The 18,150-nt window shown below is 44.9% G+C and overlaps 1 protein-coding gene across 2 annotated transcripts in view; it reads right to left on the bottom strand.

Moving 5' to 3' along the window:
* The window catches only part of KATNB1 (katanin regulatory subunit B1), a 944,775-nt gene that overhangs the window by 718,923 nt on the left and 207,702 nt on the right, over window positions 1–18,150 (bottom strand). For both annotated transcript variants that reach the window (XM_069654285.1, XM_069654294.1), the window contains 3 exons: window positions 7,391–7,491; window positions 2,024–2,065; window positions 787–870 (listed from right to left, as the gene is read on the bottom strand). In XM_069654285.1, coding sequence (XP_069510386.1) covers window positions 787–870; window positions 2,024–2,065; window positions 7,391–7,491 — 227 coding nt within the window. The remainder of the gene's footprint in view (window positions 1–786; window positions 871–2,023; window positions 2,066–7,390; window positions 7,492–18,150) is intronic.

Genomic DNA, 18,150 nt, shown 5'->3' with positions numbered 1-18,150 from the left:
GGAAGAAACTCTACCAATGTAACTTTAGTAAATCAAAGGCATCTGCCTAGAAGAGAACTCTGCATTTGCGACCGACTTTGATGGCGGAAAAAAACAATCCGACGCGTGAAGGACCATGGGTACATTACACGTCACACTAGGGATAGTGTTACTAATCACGCCCTGTCAACGTCAGTTTGAGTTTCAAAAACAAATCTTGTAATACGCCACGACTTCCACTAGATGTTGGACTATGCAGAGCATGTGATCTAAGCAGATCCCCAAGCTCCAGAAATATTGTTATGTTCCAAGATAAGTCGGTCCAAATGAATTATTAAAAAGTGGTACAAATCCTGAATGTGGTCAGCTGGGCTGTCCTAAGATAAATAAAGGGTCAGAAAAATGCCCACTCAGGACATACAGGGTTTGCTGCTGCATAATGCTCCTGTGTACGGTCGGTGACCAGGCATCTCTCCAACACTGGTAGCTTCTTCAACTTTTCTTATGAATTGTACTTGAAAATGCCCCATCTCCACTCATTGATTCAAAACATTTTCTCGGGAGAAGAACACCCCTAAACCACTCTTGGTGGAGTGGTACTTGCATGCAGTAAATTGGAAACAGCATTTACACACCAGCTCTGTCAAAGCTCTAGCTGTTACTAATGGACATGAGCTTTTTCTAAAATTGGCTTCATTGACACAGACAAGTTTGTTGTTAAAATGCGTTCTAGGATTTAGAAGACTACAAAAAGGTATATTAATGTGTATACAATTAATAAAGTAGATTTTGTATAGGATTGTATACCTTCACAGTGTGATCATCTCCAGAAGAGGCTAACCACTTCCCATCAGGACTGAATCGGAGACATCGGACTGCCTGTGTGTGGCTCTAGAACAAAAACACAATTGTGGGAATGCAGTCTATTTCACCAGACAGACAAAAGCCAAAGCAAGAAGGCAGCATTCGTCACACGAGTGCAGTTAGTGCCCAACTGAAAACTAAATGCAGAGTGTTCGAGTTAACACCTGGATGAGCAAGAAATCCTAAAAAGAACCTCGGCATCCAGTATCATCCAGTAATTAGGCGCTACACCTGGGAAATGAAGAACTTGAACACAGAGTGCTGCACATTTTTATTTCTGCATGTAATGCAAACTACAACTTTCGGGCCATTATACACGAGCCATTACCCATTTGGATGGTCAAGCTTTGCCCTTTGTATATATACATATATTCTAAGGTGGGGAGGGGTGATCTGAATCCCAGTGACCACTGCCAAAACATTTTTATTTCGATGCGTCAGTCTTGGCCCAATGGGTGTGCAGATCAGCAGCCAATAGGTTAAACGTCTTCTAGATGTGCGCTTATGCTCCTTTATACACATTCCTAATTTACATAGAGAAAATGTCACAGAGGTGTGTTTGAATGACACCAGTGTGCTTGGCGAGTGAAAAATAGCTTCTAGGAGCTGTTGGTGTCAAGCTAATCGGGCTCTTCCAAACTCCAAGCAGAAGCTAAATAGCTCCTAGGCATGTTCCCAGGCAGAGGGTAGAGACAATGTGCTAAATACCAACCACAAATGTAGATGGCAAAATAGATCACATGCTTTTCACTAGACGGGGCAATAGCCTGCGATTACAATAGACAAAGGCTGTATTATACTGCGCGAGGAGGCAGTATCTAGAGGGCAGCAGACAGAAAAAAGTTATGTACTGAACTCTAGCTGTTGCCTGTAGTTCAGGGTCTACCCTCTCTCCAGATACTTCTTAATGGACCCTTAATATTCTATTATTTTAATTGTATCTATATTACAGTACCCATCACTGAATACTTTTAAAATAAACTCAAGTTAACATGCTTAGCTTTCAAAGAGAACTTATGAGAGAGCATCTTCGAAGTGAGCCCGGCAGACACCTCTCAATGAACAGCAAACCTTCCAAAGTACTTTATTCCTTGCTGCTCAGTGACAATTCCAAAAGAGTAGTCCCTTCTGCATCTAACTTTTGAAAGTGGGACATTCCTTTGCATGCAAAGGGACTTACCTTATATCGGAAGACACAACCTTTTCTCCGGATGTCCCATAGCTACAATTGAAACAATTGGCAAATTTAAGAGTGGGACAAATGCATACATGAATCTGAGACAAAGTAAAACCCCTACCCCATGCACCACACAAATGACACTTTACAGACAAAGTAAAACTGCATGTGTGTTTATTTCAGGACTTGGCTTTGCTAACCCTTTATCAGAACTGCTTGGGAATTTACTGCAGCCACAGCCAGTTTGACAAGCTTTACCACAGTTTTCATCAGATTGAGAAACATTGGGTACTGCACAGGCACATGCACTGTGTAGACCAACAGCTTCCCCACACCCAATCTACCCAACACAACCAGATACATAATATTTGTTCCTGTCTGATAGATTTCAAAATCAACCCTAGGAGCGGATTTTGGGAGGCCAACCTATGATGGTGAACAGGAAACACACTACATTCTAGCCAAACCCAATCAAGGCAGGTAGCAGAGCGGTAAGGGTTAGTCTTAGGAAGGGGTGTGAGAGTGGTGCAGGGCTACAATGAGTCCACACAAAACACCACCAATCATTTCAAGTTTGACAGGTAAGTACAAAAATATACAGTGCTTCATTTAGGCCTTTAAAATACACAATAAGCAAATGAAACCTCCAGGCAAATATTGTCAACACACGTCCCATAAAACAGATATATACATTCATGCTTGGTAGAAGAAAGAAATCATTTGATTCAATAACCAGTGTCAAATAGGTAGGTACTCAGATGCAAGAAGTTCAGGAGAAAACACTTGGTGTAACCACAAACCTGCAAATACAGCCTGCAATGTAAATTTGACAAATTCTGTAGAAAAACATCCACTGCCACCAGCCAGTCAGATAGACTTACCATTGTAACTCGAAAGTTACAGGACAAGTGAGAAAAGGGATACCATGTATCCCCTCAGCCCTTCACATAAGGTGGGGTGGGCTGATCTCACAACATAAATGCATAGGTAGGATAACAAATATCCCACTATCCTGGTAATAGGATGTTATCACAGCAAAATAAAAGAAAATCAAAGAGGGAAGCTCAATGAGCTTCCAGCAACACTACACAGAAGGTGCTGTAATAGTAAAATAAAATACAGATGCCACAAAAAGATGGAGGAAAACAGACTCCATCAAAGATAACCAAAAAGTGTCCCCAGAGTCACAGAAAAAGCATAATTGTGGAAAAAGGTTCACACTCACTCAGGAGAGTCAGATAACAAATCTAATAGTCCAGCAAAACGTGCTGGGGGACTCACTAAGTGGGGAGAATTACACACAAGATGAAAATTCTACCTAGCAAAATGAAGCAGAAGGTGTTACTTTACCTCCAAAAAGTGAGGTCAGCAGTGAAAACAAAGCAAATAGAAAGGGTGTCCCGATGAAGTCTACGGGAGGAAAGCAGCAAAAAGACCATCTATTTTTCCTAGCATAAGACCACTTTTGAAGGCCCCTTAATCATTTTGCTCCCCCCAGCTTTATATTTTTGGATCTCCAATCTATTTTTTGCGGCTATTGAAGGCTCCCTGCCATTGCAGCCACTTTTCACTCATTTAGATTATATGGTCCTGGGTAGCCAATAAGTATCCCAGTAACAGGGGTGCTTCCTATGCCAACCCATTTGTCTCCTATATTGAATATATCAACCTACATTTGTTCCAGGAAGTACGCTGGTGGTAGGTGTACTTTAGTTTTGGCATCCCCAGCTGTACGAGCCATTATACCACATTGGTAGCCTAATGTACCTTTTTGGTAGTGAATCTAGGGAACCATGAGGTAGGATTAAAATGGTCGCTATACACACTTTGGATCTTTGTGAGCCCCCATGGCAGAATACATATTGAGTTTTACTGGTTTAGACCAGTAGAAGTCCCTGGGCTGTGCTGATTTCATCCAGTGGGATTGCTTTGGATTCAGTGGCAGTTCTTAGGGCCAAGCAGATTGGTTGGCTACATGACCCCCTTTTGGCCTTCACCCCCTCTTGTAGGTGGAGGTATGGGGAAACCCTGTACCGCATGGCTCTCAGGTCTTGGAATTTTAAGAAGAGGCAGGTTTACTTTCCTGCTTCAGGATTTCCCACCATTGCTGCATTTTTAGGCCCTCATCTGGCCATACTGCCTAGATGCAACTGTCTGGGCAAGTCTATCCTGGGCTTTCTGCGTCCTCCCACTGACTCCACTTACATGTGGAGCCAAGCCGTCCATGCCGGGACTGTCCAAAGGCCTTTTTCTCAATGCTTCCTGCCATTTACTGGCTTGGTGCTGGTCGCCGTCCTCACCTGGGAGGGTAGTGGGACAGGACTACCCTGCCACATCTAAATTGGGCGGGCTTGCTCCCAGATTGAATCTTGGATGAAGGGAGAGCTCCTACAACTGTTCAACAGATCATTGTTGGAACCATGACTTCTATGAAGAAATCATCCCGCCGACGAACAGAGGACGACCCCTGCAGCTGACCAGCATAGACTCCAGTGATTGGCTCAGTGAAGCCCTGCTCCTCTGCCTTATCTCAGAAGACCATCGTTGGTGCTTCAACACCTGCCAATTGGAAAACCATTCTTGACCCCTGCTCGAAGATCCGTGCCATTCGGAAGTGTCCCTGGCCCAACTGGTGGACTGACCAGTTCTCTCCTGGACTACCATGCTGCAGCCATCATTCCGAACAGAGCATTGGAACTTGGCAGAGCTTCGGCTTATGCTACAAATATCCTGCTCCTGCATGTTCAGCGTTGCACTTCAAGGGAAGCTGCGTTGGGGCTGCTTCTGTGTTCACTACTGTTTGATCGTCTGTCGCCGCCATGGTGATCTTCGTTGAAACACTCCTTCAATCCCGTGAGGTGTCCTGAGGGATTCGGCAATGCAGAAATCTGCATCTTTCTTCAATTCGGGTCTTCTTCTAGAAGTTTACTGAAACCGTTTGCTGTGCATTACGACCAACTCCCTACACAGAAAGAGATCTCTGCACCTGCAACCCTTGGGCCTTCCTCACCAGAACCAAGCGCAGAAGATTGGGTCCCCAATGGATTCCGGAAGACGTGCAGTGGTATCTCGAAGAATCGGAGTCAGAGGGGTACGTTAACATACCTGTTTTTGTATGCCGCCATGCTTAATAGGGTAACATTGGGCGTACAATCCTGACCCTAACTCACTCTGACCTGTGATGGTGGCACCCGGGTTAAGGATCCATTCCTAACCCTACCCTAGTGAACTGGATTGAGCGGAGAACTCATCTGAACTTTTCGTAAATACTTTGAACATTACGACTTTGAACATTTTCTAAATGCACCATGACAGCCCACAGCATCATTTTGAAATACTCACCTGAAGAAGCTATACTTAAGAACTTGTGACTTTTGGGCACAGTGACTCAAATCATCTTAGGGTTGGGCTTATTTAAGATTGAGTAATGTGTTCGTCTGTTGGTTGTCCTTGCATCAGAATACTCACCTGTACGGCACTGGTCATTGATTCATATACAATTCTTTTCTCCTAATGAGGGCTGTGTATAAAGGTTTATAAGATCTTGTGTGACAATACGTACCTGTAATTTTTATATGATTGGTGTGCAACTAAAGGCCTAATAAATAACTATTGTTCTATACTTACTGTCCAACCAGAACTATTGGTCACACTTTTCCTGACACTAAGCCTTGACTGGTCAGCTACCTTACCTTAAGTGGGGTTTGGCTAACCTCTGTGTCTTCCCTGTTTATCATAAATAAAGTAGCCTCCCAAAATACTCCCAACCACAGGCTGATTTTCATTTTAGCAAAGACCTATGTTATATTGTCCAAAATCCTTACCTCCATCTTTTTGTTTATTTTTATTGTAGTTATTGAAACTGTGTGAATTCCAAACTAAGGTGCAGGTAGCATTTTGGACACCAAACCTATTGTATACATACATATACACTGTTCCTAGTTACCTTTTATTACCTTGAAATTAATGTAAATGGGCCGATAAATAGGGTGTGGTTGCATTGAGTGTGTACAAAAGCTATTGAAGCTATTGATTGAAAAACTCTTGGTTTAGTTGCACTTTAAACCAAACCCCTGATCTCGTTAGTTTTAAGCCTCACTCCTCAGCCTTGTTACAAAGTGAGAGTTTTGGAAGACGTTTGTGTACCTACATCAGTAGTGGTTCTGAAAAACCTCTGAGCACTCTATCAGATGGAAAGTTTAACAGTACATTGTGGGCACAAATTATCACGCTTGAGATCTATATCATCAAATCAATAAGAATTAAATTAAAAAAGAAGCACACAGATCGCCATCACAGTCCTTATCCCTCCTGAGAAAGAGCATTGTGCATCACATTTCTCTGCACTGAAGCTCAACCATTCAACAAATGCAGTACTCCACAACAGGATTCCTCAACTGTACTTTCTGGTGGTACTTTGTCTCTTATTTGCGGAGTGCCCTGATCTTCTGGCTTGTCCACCGACTTTTCTTAAATTTCTGTTCCTCCATCGGCATATGGTGGTTGGTTCCCTTCTTCATCATCCTTGATTGATGCTTTCCTTGTTTCCTTCTTGGTGTTCTGTAGATTCTCATGACTTAAAACATCCTCATTCCGTATGGGTTTTGAATTACTTTGCTCCTCCTGTTCCCATTAGATTTTGGAGTTTCTAGACATTCTTTGTCTGGTACCATTTACAGCCAAGGAGGACTTTTTGTCTTTTTTGTTTTCCTACGGAGTAGCCTGGAACAACTTTATCACTTTGCCCCAAATCTTTTTGATCCCCTGGGGAGGCCATCAAGAAGGTGGTCTCTCTCAGTGGATTGCTGCACACCGCTCAAGTCCCGATGCATTCCCCATCCTTGTTTCTAAGATATCAAAAACATAGGGCTGTGGAAATCTACCTTCCCTATCCTATTTCTTAGGGAGATTTCTTAGCGCGAAGATGCAAGGCCAGGACAAGGACCTATGTTACTCTATGCAAAGTACCATTTCATGTGGGGTCATAGGAGGCAGCACCATGGTTCATCCTCCTAGAACCATCCAAGCAGAGATACAAAACTGCAAGGAAAAGTCCCTTTGGTTGAAATCTCCATCTATACATGTTCCTTTTTATCCCAAGTGAAAAAGGGAGAAATGAATGTGTACAGCTCAGCAACACACCAAAGTTAATTCCAGCAGGAATTGTATCCAAAACACAGGGATGTGAAGATGAGAGCCGAACACATCCCACAAATAGGATTAATGCTGCAAAAGACTCTCTGCAAAGTACGAAAGATTGCTTCCTATTTCACCTTCATAACCCTCTACACACAGGCAACATGACAATGTTCTCCCCAACCACAATATGGCAGCACTTCAGCAGACATATATACTCAAGTCACAACTTACCTTGATGTTGGTGTCCATGGAACCAGAGGCTACAAACTCCCCATAGGGGTGAAAATCAAGGCTACAGATGTTTGCTTTGTGTCCCACCAGCGTCCTAATAACTGGAGAGAAAGAAAGGCAGAAATAATGTGTATTTTTCCCAGGCACATGTTTGACATTGAAGAGCAGCGCAGAACTTTGCATAACACAAAAAAGGTAGGTTACAGCCACAGATGTGCAAGTCACAGATGCATGTTCCTGTCTTTAAAGAGAAGGAGATACTTAGCAGTATGTGTATATCTCCAGTACTGGTGTGTGGTAGGTTTTTCAGAACCACTAAATATTGTAGTGTCTGAGGAAGTCAATTTAGTGGACACACAGAGTTTTAACACAAAAGTCTAACCAAACTCTCACTTGACAACTTGGCTGAGGAGTAAGGCTTAATACCGCTAACGTGGATAACACAATAAATTATCAAGAAACATAATGGCCACAAAGGTAACTATACAAATACATGTATTTAACAAAATAGATGATTTAAGCTAGAATACTATGTCTGGCTTTTAACACACAGGATACAATTTATTTGTTTAAGCCCCAAGCAAAAGACAAGAAAATCCTACTCTCCATATTTAAAACGGTCATACTTTTGTCTTTGCCAATATTGTTCTTCAGCACAAAAGACAAAATACCCAAGGTTATAACGAGGCTGGTTGGCACTGGTGGAACGCAGAGAACATGCTTTACATTATTCCCAGCAGCAAGATCTATTCCTTATTCACACCACATTCTCTGCATGTAAACGGTTTCATTGGGCTCCATCCACACAGACAACATTTTCCTAATAAAATTTGTCAGCATCTCCTCTCTGTGCAGTGGTGTTCGTTTAAAATCATGGTTGTACGTGCACATTATTTCAGAAACTAGGGAGTGGAACAGATTTGAGCCAGCTTGCAAATCAAAACATGTTTTATCAATGTATCATTCAACAATTCTATTAAATGCTATTTTATTTTAAAGCAACACACAGTGAAACATAGATGAAAGGAAGCACTGTAAACACAAAGCATAAACATGTGAATCAGTTGCCTAATTCAATGCCAGTAGGAGCATTTTGGGGATGTTATTTATTAACCAATTGCCGCCAAGAAACAAACAATCCACCTGCAGCTCTTATCAGGCTTATGTTATGTGCAGGGCGCTGAACGTAAAAACATCACTGTAGAGTGCAGACATGTGCTGCCAAGTTTCACAGTTTACATGGATTTCTTACTTTAATCCCACAGAATGTGACTATTTGTTTTTTCTTCTATAGCGCCATACACTAAGGCGCTTTACAAAATTAATGAGTTGGTATAAAATGAGTAGTAAAGTTGGCATAAACAGGACACAAAAGAAAAAGAAAGAACCAGGAGAAACCCAAAAAGAAGAAATTATATGGTGATCCCGAAAACACAGTCAAATTGAGGGTCAAGTAACATGATGTGCTGTTAAAAGACAAAACCCAGCCACCGCTCAACCAAACAAACTTTGAGGTAAATGGCCAAAGTCACCAGGTTCACACAAACAAAACCAGTCTGGCCAATCCAAACTCATGCATCTATCCTTTGACCTCTTGCATTCTCCGAGGGGTGCGTTGGCTTAGGACTCTCAGTAAGTGGATATCCCAGAGCAAAAAAAGAAATCTGCAAATCCATAGTGCTTTGCAAACTCGCCCTTATGAGTTTTTAGAAGGGGAACAGAAGAGATGTGTGCCAAAGCTTTTGTTTTATAAACCTGGGAATCCCTTGATTTAACTAGTGAAGTTTCTCCGTTTCATTTGGCAGAGCAAAACAGCATTTCTCCTCCCTCTTTGATATGCGTTTCTGTGCTTGCCGGAAAGGGTTAGTGGCTGGACACACAAGTGCTGTGTGTAGACTGATCTACGAGCCACTCCCCGCATATCTCTTGCTTCTGGCCACTTCCGTCAAAACTGGGCTGCCACTCACACATACTAGCTCACCCTGCCTATGATCTGAAGCTGGACTATTGCCGGCAGCAACCGCAGGTAGGTTAACTCTTGGATGGGATAGTGGCTGCTCCAGTTCTCGTTACTGGTTGTTGATGGTCCGCACTAACACCAGCTGAACCGAGGAGCTTGAACGTCAGTCATATGTATTAGAAATTAGCTCTTTGAAGCACTATTAAGTGCATGCGTGGTCTGCTGCATTACATTTGGATTGCCCATAGGGAGGATATGGGTTGTTTGCTAGGACAACTCCAGCCTTCAATAGCCATTTAATTGTGTGTGCCGTTTCACCTTGTGTGACCATTCCCAAAAAGGAGCACATAAAAAAGCTGATTTAATTGAATGTTATGGACTGGATTTTATTATTAAACCAAATTATAATGCATCAACAACAGTGAAAAATATAGAAGCAGAAAGGAAACAAAGCACACACTTCAACCAATATTTCTTTAGTATAAACTGCTTGATTCGCACTATAAAAGTTTTTTTAAAACGATGTAAAAGAAGCAGAGAAACAAACCAAGCTCTTGAAAGGACCAGTCATCAAATGCCAGCTTAAACAGCTCCACTGCCCTTACAAAATGGCCACTGCTGTACCAGAGCGTTGAGAAGGATGCACTGGTTAAGCATGCCGTAGGAGCAGACAGACATTGGGGCCTGCAAAAACCAGAGGATGTTTCACCGCCTAGACCCCGGGGATCCCTCATTCAGGTGACCAGGGCACGGCCATCGCCTTTGGGTCCAAACCATGGGAGTGAATAAGTGCGGGAGGATCACCTAGGAGAGAGGTCCTAGGTGAGTGGGGAAGGAGCACCCGATGGCGAGACATGGTATCCCCACTTCCCATGTACCCCTGTCCCATCCCATTTTATAGGATATTCCCAGTTCCCAGATTCTCCCCCCATCTCCTACACAAACACTGAGCCAAGGAAGAGGAGGTCTGAGGCTAAAAGGAGTACCACCCATGCAATGCATTGGACATGTCCCACTAATAAGATCAGGCAGAGTCAGGCACTTGATCTTAATTTCATACAGCTGGTTCCCATTAGCTCTCCCCACATGGGTAAAAGGTGGAACACTGAGACACACTCTGAGCAAGGCGATGCACGAGAAGGAGTTCTTCCAGGGGCGACAGCAAACCAGGCTGAGCAGAGAGACAGGCCAAGGGACGAAACCGAGGTACAGAGAAACCTTGGACGCCCCAGCGAGAGATTGTTACCTCCAAAGGGCCTTGAAAGTTGCGCAAAGAAGCCCGGCCAGAGAGAAAGGACAAATCTCTTTTGTGTTTCAAGGATACCAGCCGCCCTCCCAGGTGAACGGCAGAGTTGGGGAGGTGCAGCAGCAGTTGTAGTATCAGCCTTGACTTCAGGATCAAAGCAGCGAAAGACGAAAAATAATTAACAGAGCCAATGAGTTGATGAAAGCAATGAAAGTCAGTTCTGTGATAAATGAAACTTGACGGCAACAGTATCCGATGATTGAAGTATCCGATGATCGGCATGTGCCGATAAGATGCGAAAGAAAGCAAAGCATTGTAAAGAACAGTAAATTAAAGATACAAAGTAACCGAGTGGTCCGGCAAAAGAAGATTGCCCAATCGAAAGTCTGTGAAATGTCTGATGCCTGTAGAAGCAGTAGGAAGAGAAAGAAACTAAGATGCAAGATTTGAACTGTTGTTTTGTTTGATTCCGGCAGAGGGAAACCTGGATGTGAGAGATGTCTTTGAACTTTGAAATAAGTATTGTGCTTGAAACTACATTTACCAAGAGGCCTTAGTCTAGGAGAGAAAAAGTGACGTTTGAGGAAAGAAGGTCAATGTGGTCATGCTGAGGTAAGAATCAAAGCCTCGCCGTTTCTAAAGTCTTTCGACAGCGGAAGGTATGTTAAAGGAGGCTTGAGCACGGCATAGGGAAGCTTATCAAGGTGTGATTGAAGCTTGGGGAAAGAAACCCCCACAAATTCTGATTGAAAGGTGTGAGCCCTGGGGGAGGGAAACCTGTACTGAATTGTGGTAACCAGAAGGAAACAAACTTTTGTTGAACTGTATTAATGTGGAAGGCCAAGTGGGACCTGGTCCGCGAAACAAACTGCATCCTTGTGTCCGAAGCCAGGGTGTGTCGCAAGGTCCAAGCGTACCACCTTACCCGTGCTACAAAATGTGGGGAAGGGAGTTTAACATTGATTTTCCTTACACATTCATTGTATTAGCCTTATAATATACCAGTGAGTGATGGCTGAATTCTCCAACTGCCTCCTCAACTATTTGATCCTTTCTCCTGCCTTTGTTCTCTGCCTTCCTTCCCTCATCTAACCTACCTCTCCTCGCTCTCTACATTGTACCACTATTTTTGAAAATCGAATTTAGCTGTGTTCTACATCTGTGCACATTTTGTGCTCTGCATTGTACCACTATTTTTGAAAATCGAATTTAGCTGTGTGCGCCTTTACATCTGTGCACCTTATTTGCTCTGCATTGTACCACTATTTTTGAAAATCGAATTTAGCTGTTTTCTACATCTGTGCACATTTTGTGCTCTGCATTGTACCACTATTTTTGAAAATCGAATTTAGCTGCGTGTGCCTTTACATCTGTGCACCTTTTTTGCTCTGCATTGTACCACTATTTTTGAAAATGCAATTTAGCTGTGTGCCTTTACATTTGTGCACATTTTGTGCTCTGCATTGTACCACTATTTTTGAAAATCCAATTTAGCTGTGTGCCTTTACATTTGTGCACATTTTGTGCTCTGCCTTGTACCACTATTTTTGAAAATCGAATTTAGCTGTGTTCTACATCTGTGCACATTTTGTGCTCTGCATTGTACCACTATTTTTGAAAATTGAATTTAGCTGTGTGCCTTTACATCTGTGCACATTTTGTGCTCTGAATTGTACCACTATTTTTGAAAATCGAATTTAGCTGTGTTCTACATCTGTGCACATTTTGTGCTCTGCATTGTACCACTATTTTTGAAAATTGAATTTAGCTGTGTGCCTTTACATCTGTGCACATTTTGTGCTCTGAATTGTACCACTATTTTTGAAAAATCGAATTTAGGTGTGGGTGCCTTTTACATCCATGCATCTTTTTTGCTTTGCAATTGTACCATCTTGTTTCTTACATTCGATTTACCTTTTGGGTTAGTTTGTGCCTTTGTGACTACTAGGCCACCTTGTGAGTTTAGCTAGAACTGTGACACTCTTCTGTCATTCCTCCATCATCCTCGGCCGCCCCTATGGCTCTCACCATCTCACCCATCTTCTCGAACTGCTACACTATCACCTATCCCCTCCTTTCTCATGAAGTCTGTAAGTAAGAAACACAAGAAAGACATCCTTAGTGCAAACCCAGGCCTTCCCACCGCAGACACCTATGTCCGGTCTTCACTGATATCCTCTTCTCTGTCCCCTCTCCAGACCTATAGAACTCCCATCTCATCTCTATTCTCTCTCCTTCCATATCCTCTCCCATTAACGGCGGAACCAAGTGGGAAGTCCTCTTGGCCAGCTTCTCATCTTCACAGTGCTTAGTTAATATCTACCACACAGGCACTATCCTGGTCCAGGGTCCTCAACACAATGTCCTTCTCTTTGACCGGATACTGCCATCTCTCCTTAACTTACTTCCTTCTCCTGCATCTCCACCTACTACTCTCTCCCTCCCTGCCTCCTCTGACTGGTGTACCACGCCCCTGTACTCCACATCAGAAAACCTTCAAAAGCAGAAACCTCCACCACCTGGTGACTCTTAATGCCCGCTCAGCCAACAGACACCGTCCACATCTGCCTTGAAGACCTTGACATTCTCGCTCTTACCGAGACATGGTTCAATGCCAGCTCAGTCACTGCTTTAGACTCCCTCTTCCCTGACTTTTTCAATATCATATCCAAGCCGCGATCTCACTGTGCTGCTGGTGGGGTTGCCTTAATCTTCCCTAAGTGGGTTCCTTCTTCCATCTTACCCACCCAGCCCTACTCTTCCTTTGAGAGCCTGGTGTGCAAGTTGGTCATCTCTCCCTCCTCCACTCTGACCGTAGCCACCATTTACCAACCTCCAGGCTCACCACCCTGTTGCTCTCTGAATGGGCAGATTTCTGTTCTTCCTTACTTTCATCCACCTCCAATCTTTACTTTACTTTAATTCATTTATTTATTTATTTATTTTGGCACAGCCAAAAAGGTCCAGGGGCATACGGGCGCCAAGGACAGGAGTCCCAAACACAATGGCAAAGACAGTCTGACCTAAAATATCAAATTAAGAAAGAGCATCCAACCCAAATAAGTGAGTTTTAAGTTTTTTCTTAAAGATTTCAAGTGACTCAAATCTTCTGCAATCCAAGGTCTTAGCATTCCAACGTTTTGGTGCCGCTACCCAAAATGCACATCTGTTGACGAAGACTAAGTTGGTAGTGGGTACTTCCAATCGTGTGAGATTATTAGAGAAAAACGCCCAACACTACTAACAAGGCGTTATTCACATCGGCCGCCTCCTCCTACAAATCAGCCATTCTTAACGCTAAGAAAGACTTATGACAACAGAATCCTTAATGCCAAATCTAGGACCAAGGAGCTTTTCAGTATTCTAAGGGAACTTGAGGCCCCAGCCCCACCATCAGAAGCCTGTGTGAAAGATGCAGATTGGTGCGCTAAAATACAGAAAGCTCTCGCAGACAAAATTGCTTTGCTCCAATCAAAAATTGAGCAAAAAAAAAAAAAAAAGAACAGCTTGACCAAGAACGCCAACACTACCCCACTTCCTAACCCCAGTACCCCATATGCCTACCCTTCTCCTTTTCACCTTTTTCACCTAAATAAGTGGAAAACATCATTAAAGGCCTCAAACCTTCTAGATGCCAAGGAGATCTCTGCCCAGCCACAATCATTCAGGAAGGTGCCAAGGACTTGGCCCCTTTCATTACTGCCATAATGAACTCCTCCTTCGAGACTAGCTTGGGACCCAACAACCTCAAGGAGGCCTGGGTTATGCTTCTCTTAAAAAAACATAATCCAGACCCTAATACTCACGCTAACTACAGGCCCATCACCACCGTACCCTACATCCTAAAGATTCTAGATCGAGTGGTCTATCTACAGATGAATAACTTACTGGGCCTCAGACAATCTGGCTTTAGGCCAAGACATGGAACGGAAACAGCCCTCTTGTACCTTAAAATCCAAATGGATGAGGCTAAGGACAATGGTAAGCTCGTCATTCTCCTGCTGCTAGACCTATCGACAGCTTTTGATCTTGTCGATCACCAAATCCTCACTGATCACCTGGCCACAGCAGCTGCCTTCTCCAGCAACACCTCTACCTGGATACAATCATTCCTGTCCAATCGCACCACTAGGGTCTTCGCACCCTCAGCCGACCCAATTCCCATCTATTGTGGCGTAGCGTAAGGTTTGTGCGTCTCGCCAATGCTTACAACATCTTCACTAAGCTCCTCTTTGACCGTCTTGACAACTTGGGTGTCACATATACGAATTACGCTGATGACACCCAGGTTCTCATCACGCTGTCAGGGTGCTATGAAGATGACTCCAAACTGATTAACGACATATACTTGGAGATCCAGACATGGATGGCAGGCCACAGTTTATGGCTCAATGACAAGAAGACCGAGCTCCTGATCGTCGGTTCCCAAATACGCCTAAACAAATTAGACACACGCTATTCATCCATCAACAAAATCTGATCAAAGTGACCAAAGAAATCAAAACCTTGGGGGTCTATTTAGACTCCACCCTCTCACTCAAGAAGCAAGTGAATGCCACCGCATCTACGACTGCCTACACCAAAGAAGCTGTTAATGCCTGCAAGTCATTCCTTTCGCCTAGTAGCTGCATTACTTTAGCCAGGGCACTTGTGCTGTCCAAGATCGACTATTGCAACACCCTCTTCCTAGGCACTTATGAACGGAACCTCAAACTCCAGGTCCTACAAGACAATGCCTTAAGATCTGCATTGAGCATCCCTAGATCTACAGACATCACCAGCCTTAGACAGGATGCCCACTGGCTCCCAGTACGGGATAGAAGAACAAGTTACTTTCTTACCTGGTAACGTTCTTTCTATGGGATGGTCTGACGACGTATTCCATATCTATGACAGGTAATGTCCACAGCTGTGCTGCTTCGGAAAATCTTTGGCGTCTGCGTCCTGCGCCGATGACATCGATGCGCCGTCCCCGAGGTCCTCCTCCGACGGCCGTCGTCACCCGATGTGATAAGTAGGACGCACGACGCCCATAGCCTCAGTTATAGTTTTTTCCCAGAACGTGTGCCACCAGTTTACTGCCAGTCAGACACACAAGGACTTGCGGAACGCAAGCTGCAAACGCAAAAGAAATTCTGCAGCGGGGAAGGCAGGGAGGGAGCAATATGGAATACGTCGTCGGACCATCCCATCGAAAGAACGTTACCAGGTAAGAAAGTAACTTGTTCTTCGAGGGGATTGGGTCCTCCAACGTATTCCATATCTATGACAGACTCCCAAACCAGTACCAAGTAAGGAGGTGGGAAAGAATTTAGAATACAAATTTAGCATGCCCAATCAAATTGCGGAATAGAGAACTGCCTTGCCAAAGGCCAGATCTTGCCCTCTGATGGAATCGAGGGAATAGTGACGTACAAAAGTATGTACTGAAGCCCAGGTGGCTGCATCAAAGATGTGACGAATAGGAACTCCCCTCTGCAGGGCAGTAGACGTAGCCACTCCTCTGGTAGAATGGGCCCGCAAGCCAGCCAGAGGGCCCTTACCCGCCAAGCGGCAACACTCGGATAGCTAAAATAATCCAACGAGACAAAGTCTGTTTCGTCACAGCTTGTCCCAAACGCTTTCCAGCGTAAGCAATGAAAAGTTGATCGTCCACTCTGACCCGGGACATGCGTGAAATATAAAAACTCAACGCTCTCCGAGGATCAAGCCTATGGAGCCTCTCCTCTTCCTTACCAGGATGTGGAGGAGGATAGAACACCGGAAGAACCACCTTCTCGCTCAAATGAAATTCCGAAACCACCTTCGGAAGAAAAGAAGGACGAACTCCAAGGACAACCCTGTCCTTATGAAACACAGTGAAGGGTGGCTTAACTGAAAGTGCCTGTAACTCACTCACTCTGCGCGCGGAAGTAACCGCAACCAAAAACACAGTTTTCAGAGTCAACAGCCTCAAAGGGCAAGAATGTAAAGGCTCAAACGGAGCACCCATACGAAACTTAAGAACAAGGTTCAAATCCCAACCTGGCACCAAAAAAGGTGATGGAGGGAACACATTAGTGAGCCCTTTCAAAAACTGCGAAATTAAAGGAATCTTAAAATAGGAACACTCTTCAGACGAGCGCTTAAATATGGACAGCGCCGCCAGGTAACCTTTAATGGGCCCACTTGCAAGCCCCTGTGGGCCAAAGAAAGCAAAAAAGACAAAACCATGGGAATGTCACATTCAAAAGGATCCACATTCTGAACTCTGCACCAGTCGCAGAACTTTCTCCAACGGCAATGGTACAGAGACTTTGTTGCCAGCTGCCTGGCCGAGAGCAACACCTCCATCACGTCTTCAGGGAGGTCCCAATCCTTATACCTCAACCTTTCAGAAGCCAAGCGTGAAGATTGAGGGATCTGACCTCTGGATGGAGAACCTGACCCCCCTCCCGTGAGAGCAGATCGTCTCGGTAGGGAAGACGACGTGGAGGGCAGATGGACAAGTCTAGAAGGTCCGGGTACCACGTCCTCCGGGCCCAAACCAGAGCAATGAGGATCATCCAGGAACCGAACCTCCGTAACCTCCGCAGCACTTGCGGGATGACGGGGACTGGAGGAAACGCGTACAGCAGTGGGAACGACCACTCCACCACGAACGCGTCTCCTAAGGCTCCTTTTGGAGGAAATTCCCGCAAGCAAAACCTTTCGCACTTCCGGTTGACACTGGAAGCGAAGAGATCCACTTGAGCGGTCCCCCCAAAGGGCGAAGATCTCCAGGAGAATCTCCTGAGCCAGCTCCCACTCGTGAGAGATCGTGCTCTGCCTGCTCAGAGCGTCTGCCGTCTCGTTGTCGTCTCCGGCCAGATGAACCGCCGAGATCAAAACTTCCTGCTGGATGGCCCAGAACTCGAGCTGCATCGCCTCCCTGCACAGCGGAAGTGACCCTGCCCCCTCCACCCCCCTTTTTGTTGAGGTTGTGCATGGCCACCGTGTTGTCCGTTAGAATCAGGACACTCTTTCTGCGCACAGTCGGCAGAAAAGCCTTCAGGGCTAGCCTGACGGCCCTCAGCTCCAACAGATTGATATGGAGTCTGGATTCCGACGGAGACCAACGACTGCGGACTGTCAGCTTGTTGGCATGAGCTCCCCATCCCGTGAGGGATGCGTCCGTCACGATCGTCACCTCCGGCCAGGGCAGCCAAAATGGGGCCCCCTTCATCAGATTGCCCTCGACGGCCCACCACAGAAGGTCCCGGGCTACCGAGGACAGCACCTGAACAGGGTCCGACAGCCTGCCGGAGGACTGAGACCACTGGAGCTTGAGTGCCCACTGCAAAGATCTCATCCGCAGACGAGCCTCTGGCACCAGAAGAATGCAGGATGCCATGAGGCCGAGCAGTCTCAAGAATTCGGACGCTGGGAGATTCTGGGCAAACTGAAACTTGTGCACCATCTGCTGAATGTGAAGAGCCCTCACCTGAGGAGGAAAACACTGCCCCAGGGACGTGTGAGCACCGCTCCGATGTACTGGAGCCGCTGCGTTGGCGTCAAATGGGACTTCTTTAAATT

The sequence above is a fragment of the Ambystoma mexicanum genome, chromosome 1p, assembly GCF_040938575.1.
Source record: "Ambystoma mexicanum isolate Mex_15411 chromosome 1p, UKY_AmexF1_1, whole genome shotgun sequence".
In the NCBI taxonomy this organism is placed as follows: domain Eukaryota; kingdom Metazoa; phylum Chordata; class Amphibia; order Caudata; family Ambystomatidae; genus Ambystoma; species Ambystoma mexicanum.
The sequence above is the reverse complement of the archived record's forward strand: the minus strand, read 5'-3'. Positions and strand labels throughout refer to the sequence as shown.